Raw genomic sequence first — 11,166 nt, forward strand, 5'->3', positions numbered from 1 at the left:
ACTTGCTCCGTGAGCTCACTCACCTGCATTTGGGGGCCAAAAGAAGTCGGGTAGCCGGGGTACTGATACTGAGGTGGTCCCTACTTGACGAACTGTGACCCTCCAACCACCTCCCCAGCTCTCCAGGGTCCTCTACCCTCCCTAGGCACCTGATCCTCTCTCCTAGCATGGTCTCCTCCAACCGGCTCTGGCATCTCCTCAAGAAGGTCGTCGATGATCAAGTAGGTCTAGTGAGGAAGGTTAGCCTCCTCACTATCAGGGTCAGCCTCCGCCAAAGGCTCAGTCATGGGAAGATGGGTCGTGTCAGGTAATCTCATGCAGCTCCTACTCCTCACCCTTCAAGCTAGACCTCCACCCTCCAACACTCACAACCACTTCTGATGTATGAAGTAGTTCCTATCCAAGGTCGGGACAACCGCACACATAGGTTTGAGGGCAGGTGAAGCCTCAAAGTTTGTCAACCTCTCAGCCAAACGAGTGATGATAGCGCCGCAACTGATATGGCAAGTCGAAGACCGAGCCATCAAAGCTAAGCTAGGACACACTATCGCAAGGGAACTATAAGCAAAACCCTTCTCTCGGGTGGGATTAAGATAAGAGATCAACAACATAACCTCATCTGAGTTCAACTTACTCACATCCTTCCTCCCATACAATAAATAAGTCAATGATCGGAGGAAAATCTTCAAGGTCATGTGCTGGACATCGCTAATCAGCATAGCACTAGAGGTAGGGGTAGCTTTACCAGTGAGCAAGGGTAGGTAACTACTAGCTCCACACTCAGTCAAGACATCGCTAAGATACCCCTTCTTAGGCCGGGCAAGTCTCAGGTGGTCAGCAAACTGGTTAAGGGTCAGGTAAAAACTGGTGTTCATCAACCTAAAAGTCACCATCTTCCCAGCTACATCATAAGAAAAGGAGCTCATGAACTCAAGAGTTAGAAAAGCATAAGAATGCTTCCTCAACCTATACAAACCCTCCATACCCAAAATCTCGAAGATATGTCGGACATCAACCTCAATCTTTAGCTCTTCCAACAAACCCACTTCTATACACTTTGTTGGCTTCAAGGTGCGACCTAGCAAATTCACAAAGGCTTCCCTTTGCTTGAAGTCAGCGAAAACTACCGTCGGATATTGGGGTACCGGTGGAACTGCAGGTCCTTGACTTCCCTCTTCTACCTCCTCTGCGGCGGCCATGGCGGCTCTAGTTCTCTTGCTCGGGGGTCATGTGGCAACTGTTGTCGGTATCTGTATCAACATAGTTAGCAAAAAAATTGGGTTTTACAAACTTAAAGTGGAAAGTTTCAAATGTTATATACGCAAAAGACGAGCCATACGATGAATTTCCTTCGCAAAATATGTAAAATTTGAAAGCAAAACATAGTCTTACTAATTTGCCTTGCTCTTTGCAAATCATAAAAGATGGATTAAAATCTCACAATCCGAAGTTTGGACAAGTTCTAGAAAGAATCCGGGGTTAATTTTTACCAAAAATTAAACTCAATATACCGATTGTTGCAATGAAATTGGAACAAAGTTTCAAACTTGTGCACTTAAAAGATGGGAGTTTTAAGACGAATTTTTTTTGATGAAAATAGCTAAAATCAGTCACTAGGTATAGCAATACTAACATCCCCTACCCTTTTCCAACCTTTAAATATAGATTAAGATGACACAAATCAAAAATTTGGGGGTAAACCCTAGAAAATCCGGGTTTGAACATTACAAAATCGGGCTCAAAAAAGTTGTTTCTAGCATCAATAACAAGGATTCAAGAGGGTTTTTATCAAAATCCAACAATTATAATACAATCTTAAGGCATAAAATTGAAAATCTCAGAATTTAATATACTACCATAGGTTTCTATTTGCATCAAAATCAAAAGAAGGAAGAAAAATGACCTTGAATTAGTTTCCAAATCGAATAAGGTGGATGAACTAGAAGGATTTGAAAGAACAAAAGCACAAATTCACCAGTCTTGTTGTAGAGAGTAAGGTTTTTGAGAGATTTAGGTTAAGAAATAAGAAATAAGGTGTAAAGAATGAGGAAGATTGAAGATATAAGCCTCGAAAATTTTAGAGATCCCGTGTTTTGTAACATTGGCACTCGATCGAGTGTCTGAGGTACTCGATCGAGTATCCTCGATTCTGTTCCCGGCGAATTCAGTCGAGTGACCCACCTACTCGATCGAGTAAGTAAAAAATGACCAACGGCTGAGCATGAATTGATTGGTTGTTCCTACAAAACAACAAATCGCTTGGAGTCTAAGGCATACTTAGAACTCATCACTAGTTATCTCCTATTCTAATACTATCGACTACTCGTCACTTTACATATAATAAAAACATCACAACGGAACATTATAGGACTACTCCATCGCGTTCCATATTACATACGAATCTACTATTACGTACCATAGCCCACATGTCTACCCATAACAACGATGTTCTATCTTATTCACATACATATCTAATCCTACAACGATAACATGCTCATATAATTTATTAAATACTGCAAATATTTAAACCAATTACCAAACATACATGTCACCACATATCTATACACATGCTTCTAATGCATCCGGCCGGTTCCATCCATATACCCACGCACACAATTATAGAAGCGGTCACGCATCACATATGCTATCAACTACACATGGTATTACCTCCATAAATAAATCTTACACATCACACATATGTTCATACAATCCCCTACTCAATACCCCCATTCGAAGTGGTTGGCTTAAGCATATTGGGGCCAGGATTTTGGAATGAGAGCGCCTTTTCACCCAAAATCAATTACAAAGGGACTCCCAACATACATACACCAGGTTCATGTTATTTGACTCTCTACGTTTATTATGTTCATTGGTTACAGGTTCCAAAATCGTCGCTCTGATACCACTTTGTAACACCCCCATCTGCCAAAGAGCCTTAACAAGACCTTCTCTAGCAGATACGGGCGTTACCATCTCGGTTGCCCGAAGAATAGTATATCATAACGCCAATAAAAGAACTATTACAGTTAGTTCCATACTTTAAACTCAACATAAAAGAACGATACAATTGATGAGACAACACAAGTACGGTGAGACTACTCATGCCAAGACTCGACGGAAGACACGTCCCTCCATCGCACCCAGACAAGCTCCATATGTCAACACCTGCTAAGACTGACTGCTCACCGTAATGGATTACCGCAGACACATAACAAGAAAGAAACACAGACAAAACCACACACGGTCAATAACTGAAGAACCACATGTTATACATTTATAAATTGTATGAAAAGATGAACCCTAGTGAAAAACCTCACGCAGACACCATCTAGGGCAACTTTTTTCTTCTTGATTTCATCAATATGGCACGTAATTCTTCAAGCAAAACAAAATCCAAGCATGCTAGTAGGATATCTAAGGTAAAATCTGGTGGAAAAAGTAGTATAATAGTTGCAGAATTGAGGAAGAAAGGACCATTTGAGGAAGAAATTATTCGAACAAAAAGTATGCAAGAAGTGAATGGTATCCCAGGTTTATCTTTTGATGATGATGAGGAGGAGAGTCCTATTGAAACAAACCTATGGATAACCAAGCGTGGAAAGAGGAATGTATTAGCAGATGAAGATGATGAGAATAGTGAAAGTCTTATTCAGTTCACCAAGGAGGATACACACGAAGAGGTTGAATACTGGAACAATGCAGTCTACTGTTTTGTTTTGGGTGCTAATCCTCCTTGGGAGGTCCTAAATGGGTTTGTTCATCGTATATGGCAGAAGCATAATATTGACAAAGTCTCATTCATGCCAAATGAAATATTTCTTGTGAGATTTAAGGAAGCCAAGGATAGAGAGGACGTCCTTAATGCGGGCCATTTTAAGTTCGATAATAAACCCTTGATAGTGAGACCTTGGGATGCTAATGTGGACCTCACTCAAGAGGATGTTAAGAATGTGCCAGCATGGATTCGAATTCATGACCTACCTCTAAGATTCTGGGGTAAATGCTTGCCTGTTATAGCTGGTTTGGTGGGTAAATTTCACAAAGCAGACCAAGCTACTATTGATAAGACTAGGTTGGGTTTTGCCAGAGTAATGGTGGAGCTGACTGTAGGCAAAAAGTTCCCCAATAAAGTGAGAATTCTGGATGAGGAGGGTAAAGTTATAACTTTGAATGTTGAGTATGAATGGAAACCTTATCTTTGTGGGAAATGCAATGGAATTGGCCATGAAAGCACTAGTTGCAGGAAGGAAATAACTCCTATTGGAAAGAAGCCAATTCTTGTTAGAAAGGTATGGAAACCTGTTCTCTCTAAAGTCCAGCAACAGCCTGTACGCAGTAAGGGGGTGGAAGCTAATGGGGAGCAGCTAGTTCCCATTACTGTTGACCCTGAAGTGCAGAGAGGAAGTACCAGTGCATCAGATATGCCCAGAACTCCTGAGAAATATTATAAGGAGGCTGTTGACAATAAAGTGACTCCAAAGGTTGGCATTGGCCAAAGTGGTAACCATTCTCCTAGTCCCCCAGATATTAATGAATAATATAGGTTTTTGGACTGTGAGAGGGTTGAATAATGTAAATAAATAAAAGTTTATAAAATGGTTTCTTCATAATAATGATGTAGGATTATTTGGTTTTTGTGAGATAAAAATAAATGGGAATAATGTGCATAATGTATCCTCCTCTATGTTGGATGGTTGGAGTGTCATTACCAATATCAGATATCACAAGGGAGGAAGAGTGTGGATGTTGTGGAAGCCTAGCCTGTTTAATGTTCAAATTCAAGCATATGATGCACAATTTATTCATGCCAGTGTAACTTATAGGATTACTCAGCAGCATTTTTATTTAACCATGATATATGCATTTAATGATTGGAAGGATAGAAGGGAGCTTGGGCAGCATTTGGAATCTATTCAGGCTCAGTGTCAAGGTCCATGGGCCCTGACAGGGGATTTCAACACTGTCATAAATCCTGCTGAGAGATTGGGAGGGAATACCAAACAGTGTGACATGGATGAGTTTATTGAATGTCTTGCTCATTGTGGTATGACTGATATCACTGCCACTGGTGCCTATTATACTTGGACTAATAAGCAGGAGCCTCAAACTAGAATGTATAGTAGGCTTGACAGGTTCATTATTAATCAGAAATGGGGGAATCAGTTCCCTGATATGGTTGCTCATTTCCATCATGCTGGACTATTTGATCATAGTCCCTGTATTGTCAGTCATGCTCAGGTGGGGACAATGAGAAGAGCTAGTTTCAAGTACTTTAATATGTGGGGTAAAGCTCCATCTTTTATTCAGAAAGTGCAGATGGTTTGGCAGCAAGAAATTCCAGGGCATAAGATGTTTAGTGTAGTTAAAAACCTGAAAGACTTGAAGCCAGTCTTGAAGGAGATCAATAAGGAATGTTTTTCTGATATAGAAAATACTACTGTGCTGGCTGAAAAGGATCTATATGATCTGCAACTGCAGTTGGAATAGGATCCACAAAATTCTGATTTAATTCAGAAGGAAATTATTTTTTCTGAATCTCTGAAGAATTTATCTGCTGCTAGAGATAGTTTCTTAAGTCAAAAGGCTAAGACAAAATGGTTTGAGCAAGAGGACAACAACACTGCCTACTTACATGGACTAATTAGGAAGAGATGTACTCAGAATAAGGTGATTCAAATTGAGGATCAATATGGGACCATCTGCAATGACAGCCAGGGTATTCAAAATGCCTTTCTTAAGTATTATTAGCAGCTGTTAGGCAGTAATAAGAATACTGAAATGGTCAGAGATCAGATTATTAATACTGGGAAATGCTGTACTCAAGCTCATATTGATATCTTGAACTCTCCCATTACCAATCAGGAGATTAAACAAATCTTTTTTGATACTCCCATTGATAAATCTCCTGGTCCTGGTGGATTCACTAGTGGGTTCTTTAAAGATAGTTGGGAAATTGTTGGAGATGATATCTGTGCAGCTATACATGATTTTTTTCATACAGGGAAGCTCCTCACTCAGATAAATTCTACCAATATTACTCTTATTCCCAAGTGTGATAGACCTACTTCAGTCAAACAATTTAGACCAATTGCATGTTGTAACATGATTTATAAAGCCATATCTAAATTGCTGTGCAATAGGCTGGCTCTGGTCTTGCCTGATCTTATAAGTGCAAATCAAGGGGCCTCCATTTAAGGGAGATCTATTATTGAGAATGTGCTCATTTGCCAGGACATTATGAAACTCTATAATGGACAGGCTGTATCCCCCAAGATGTTTATTTAAAATAGACCTTCAGAAGGCTTATGACACTGTTGAATGGGGGTTTGTTGATCAATTGTTTCAAAAGATGGGCTTCCCTGAGGTTTTCACTCACAGTGTGATGACCTGTGTGTAGACTACTTCCTTATCTCTTTGTCTTAATGGTGGTAGTTTTGGATACTTTAAAGGCAAGAGGACCCTATATCACCCCTAATTTTTACAATGTGTATGGAGTATCTAACCAGAATGATCAACTATGCCACTGACAGATGGCCATTTAATTATCATCCACTGTGCAAGGGTATAAAATTGAATCACTCGATGTTTGAAGATGATTTGTTGATGTTATGTAAGGGTAATGCTCAATCTATTATGCTGCTGATCATAGCCTTCTCCTCCTTCTCTAAAGCTTCTGGTTTAGTCATGGACAACACCAAATCAGAGGTCTACTTCAATGGTGTGACACAAGAACTGAAAGATGATATACAACATGTCATTGGATTTGTGGAGGGAAATATGCCCTTTAGGTATCTTGGGGTACCTATCCAAGCAGGGAAGTTGACTAAGAGGGAATGTAACATCCTGACTGAAAGGATGGTTAGCAGGATCAGAAGCTTAGGAGAAAAGAAACTATCTTATGCTGGGAGGATAACTCTTATTAATTCTATGCTGAATACTCTATATTCTTACTGAGCAGGTATTTTTCTTATCCCTAAAGCTGTGATCAAAAGAATTGAAGCTATTTGTTGAAATTTTCTATGGGATGGGAGCTCTGAATACCATAGGGTGCCTCTAGTTGCTTGGGACAAAGTCACTGCCAAAAGAGGAAGGGTGACTAGATATTAAAAGAGCTGAGACCTGGAATGTTGCCACAATGGCTAAGCTGGTGGACTGGATTTATGGTAAGGCTGACAGACTCTGGATCTGATGGATTAACCAAATCCACTTGAAGAATGGTGATTGGCATAACTACAAACCACCTGCTTATGCTGCTTGGGCATGGAAAAATATTTGTAAGGTTAAAGAAATGATGAAACAGGCTTATGTGAATGATCAATGGACTCCTGATGTATCAGGGTATTCTGTTAAGCATGGTTATGACTGGCTAAGGCACAACAAACTCAGCAAGACTGGTATACTGTTGTATGGAATAAGTGGAATATAACAAAGCACGCTGTTATTACTTGGCTCACATTGAATGAGGGACTAAATGTCAGGGATAAGCTCTTTAGAATTGGGTGCTGTCAGGATAGAAATTGCTGCATCTGTGAATGTGAAGCTGAAACTTCTGAGCACTTATTCTTCAATTGTGATTACAGTAGACAAGTGCTACCGTGTCTGGAAACCTGGTGTGGGTTCAGAATTGATGTGAATCTGACAGAATCAGCTAGAGTTGGACTGAAGTTTTGTGTACATGCTATGATCTTGTCAGCTTGCTACTATTATATATGGTTCTAAAGGAACAATGCTCGTTTGAATGCTGTTTTGATGAAACCAACTAAGGTGACTGAGTGCATTATGAAGGAAGCTAAGTGCAGGATTCGAATCATGGCTAGCAAGACCTTGAGTAGAGCAGATAAGGAATGGATTAGGAGATGGGGCTGTTTGGTTCTTCTTGATGGCCATGATTAAGTAGTTATATTTTTTGTGAGATCCTTCTTGTTTTATTTGATTGAGTATTAGCATATCCTGTTAGTACTCTAGTTTGTAACCCTCGTTGTAAATTGCTTGGTTTTTTGATATATAATATATACTCACATTTAACCAAAAAAAAAACTGAAGAACCACATCACAAGGCAAGTTATAACAAGCACAAACCTCCAACTCCAGTAATTTACCAACCACTGACTACACATTAAAGGTGTAGTCCTGCCAGATTACCAATCGCAACCAGTAACCCATGCCGCCAGTGGGGACCGCAGCCTTACCACCTAAGCCCCACTCAAAACCATAGAGCGGATAACCCAATGACCATTAATGTGCACATCCCCCTTGTGACGGGAACCATAAGGGGCGGAACAAGGGCATGAAGCCGTTCCCGAAAATGACTCCACTCAGCCAGGGATGCACCCCACAGATACACAATCATACTACTACACAATCAGAATTACGACGCAATACACATCACCACTAATTAACAGTACTGAGTAGAAAAACCTACCTTTAGCGATCCGTAGTTAGCATCACATCCCTACGATTGCAAGACAATCACCTACCATACCTAACAACAAAGACGTACCCTTATTACTAACAATCTTAACCACAAACAAAACCTAAGGATTATGATGATGACTTACCTATGCCTGGCATACCGGCGACAAAACCGCAACCCGACTCGAGCCTCCGCCCCCATGGTAGACTCCAAGAGTGAGGGACTCAAAAGGGTGATAAGGAAGAAATAGTGTTGTCGATCTAGGTTTAGGAGAAAAGAAAATGAAAAATTGATTTGGGTTTATGACTTCACAATTTATATCTTAACGCTGAACCTGCCATACTCGATCGAGTATGGAACCTACTCGATCGAGTGGCCTTTACTCGATCGAGTCAAAAGACTGCTTGATCGAGTGGCCTACGCTAGATCGAGTTCCCAATCCCCCAAGGTTACTAAGACGCAAGACCGATAGTGAAAAGATTCCAAGAGGTCAATCATGTGTTTAAGGCTAGTTAACGGGTCACTAAGAGGGCGGGTATTACAGCTATGGATATGGTAGATTTGGTCATAAAATCGTTGAATATAGGACTACTACGAGAATCAATGGTGGAAGTGGTAGTTTTAGTGGAGGAAATCAGAGTGGGTACCGGACATCTGCACCTAGCCATGGAAGTAACCATTTTAATGGATCATGGAATAATCAAAGAAGCTACAACAATAACAACAACTATCAGAATAGCTTCAACAATAATCAAGGCAATGAAAATGGGTCGTACCAAAGACAAAGCAACAAGGGAAATTAGGATAGCGCCATGAAGCCAGGGGCAGCGTCAGCTTCGACCGTGCAGGGTGGAGTCAAGTCCAGTGGCAAGCTGTTCATGATAGGTAAAGATGCTGCTAAGGGAGATGCTCATGTGGTTTCTAGTATATTTCTTACCAATTCTAAACCATCTTACGTTTTATCCAATTCGGGAGCAACCCACTTATTTATATCAAGTGACCATGCTAAATTATTGGGACTAGCTAACCCAGTATTCATAAAAGATGGAGTAGAAATACCTTCAGGGGAGTCAATACCTTGCACTAAAATATATAAAAGCATAAACATTCTAATCAGGGAGGTTTTATTTCCAATGGACTTAATAGAATTTCCTTTGGGTGGTTTTGAAATCATTTTTGGGATGGATTGGCTGAGTTAAAATAGAGCCTTTATAGATTACCACCAAAAGAAAGTGTCCTTGAAGGGACCAAATGGGGTAAGAGTGTCTTATAAGGGTTTTGTAGTGAAGCCTAAAGTAAAGCTTATATTAACAGTCACCCTAAAGCCGTGTTTGAAGAAGAGGGAGAATTAATCCTATGTCACGTAAGGGACCTGCGTGAGCACGTAAGGGACCTACGTGAGGAGGTAAAGGGCGCATGAGAGATGTCAATAGTGAATGAGTTTCAGGATGTGTTCCCAGATGAGATTTTGGGATTACCACTTAAAAGGGATGTAGATTTAAATATTGAATTGAAACCTGGGACGAGATCTATTTCTAAGGCACCTTACAAGATGGGACCTAAAGAGTTGGAGGAGTTGAAAAAACAGTTGAAGGAGTTGTTAGATAAGGTGATATAAAATAACCATGAGTTTTACCAAATTGATGTAAAACTAATACAATTTTTGTGTTTGTTTTAGTTTAATGAAATACGCAGCGAAATTAAAGTGTTTTTGGTTGTATTTTGTATGATAGATGCACGAAAAAAAAGGATATGAATTAGTTATGAATATCTCGCAAGACCCCGCAATTAAAACTAGAATATGACGTGAACAACTCTTCTCCCTCGGAAGGAACTCGAAACTGAACACGAATGGTGGCTCTCACCTCGCAAGGATCGAATCACACTAAAATCTCAAACTCACAAGGAAGAACTAAAGAAATTATAACTTGCAAGCAATAAGCACACAACAAGGAACTCTTTTATTAATTCTCAAACTCTATGTATAAACTGCTTACACAGACCCTTATATATTTATAGTACTCACTATTACCATAAACTAACAAGCCAATAATTTGGAAATAAAAACAACAACTACCTTATTCAGGATTAAGAAAGTAAATAAACTCTCCTACACTAATTATGAAACTCTCTTATACTAATTAGGAAAATAATAACAAACTGACCTGAGTTAGGAAACTAATAATAAGACTGATGTGAACATTATTTGCGCACATTTAGTCCCCTAATTGAGCCTATTTTTGCATACTATTATAGCATTTTATACATAGGTGGATTGTGACGAGAATTTAGGCATTGTAGGTGGATTTTGTGGGGTATTGTGTAATGGGTTCTCCTCTCCTTCTATTGCGAAAGGGTTGATGAACTCACTAGTGGGTAGAAAAACTTCACTAATACCTCTTAAATTCCTCCTAACAAGTCTCCTATTGTTCGTCAAGGTTCTTTCGATTTCACGGTAAAAAGGTAACAAATCACCTTGTAACCTTCTAGACATGCAAAATATCAAACAACTCGAAAACAATTAGAACAAACCTTGAGGAGTTTTACTTCCCTAAGGCGAAGAAAGACACAACTAATAACAATAAAAAGAAATCTAAATCAAACAAACACCGTCCCCGCCAACGGCGCCATTTTTGATCGGTCCGTTTCATGTTCACAATTAAAGATGTGGCCGTTGGGTCACGGTCGAATCAAAACACAATTTATAACTTCACAAACAACTCTACAATTAGTAAAGAGGCAAGTAAAGGTCG

General features: G+C 39.8%; 1 protein-coding gene across 1 annotated transcript; it reads left to right on the forward strand.

Moving 5' to 3' along the window:
- Window positions 1-3,362: 3,362 nt before the first annotated feature.
- LOC141653160 (uncharacterized) lies at window positions 3,363-5,487 on the forward strand. The gene is made up of 2 exons (XM_074460841.1): window positions 3,363-4,500; window positions 4,622-5,487. Exons 1-2 carry the CDS (start codon window positions 3,363-3,365, stop codon window positions 5,485-5,487), a joined length of 2,004 nt encoding a protein of 667 aa, XP_074316942.1.
- The last annotated feature ends 5,679 nt before the right edge of the window (window positions 5,488-11,166 follow it).

The sequence above is a fragment of the Silene latifolia genome, chromosome 1 (genome assembly GCF_048544455.1).
Source record: "Silene latifolia isolate original U9 population chromosome 1, ASM4854445v1, whole genome shotgun sequence".
NCBI classification, from domain to species: Eukaryota; Viridiplantae; Streptophyta; class Magnoliopsida; order Caryophyllales; family Caryophyllaceae; genus Silene; species Silene latifolia.

Coding starts and splice junctions, on each gene's coding strand:
- LOC141653160 (XM_074460841.1), top strand. CDS start 3,363: ATGGCACGTAATTCTTCAAGCAAAACAAAATCCAAGCATGCTAGTAGG. Junction 4,501..4,621: donor GGTTGGCATTGGCCAAAGTG/GTAACCATTCTC, acceptor ATAATGATGTAG/GATTATTTGGTTTTTGTGAG.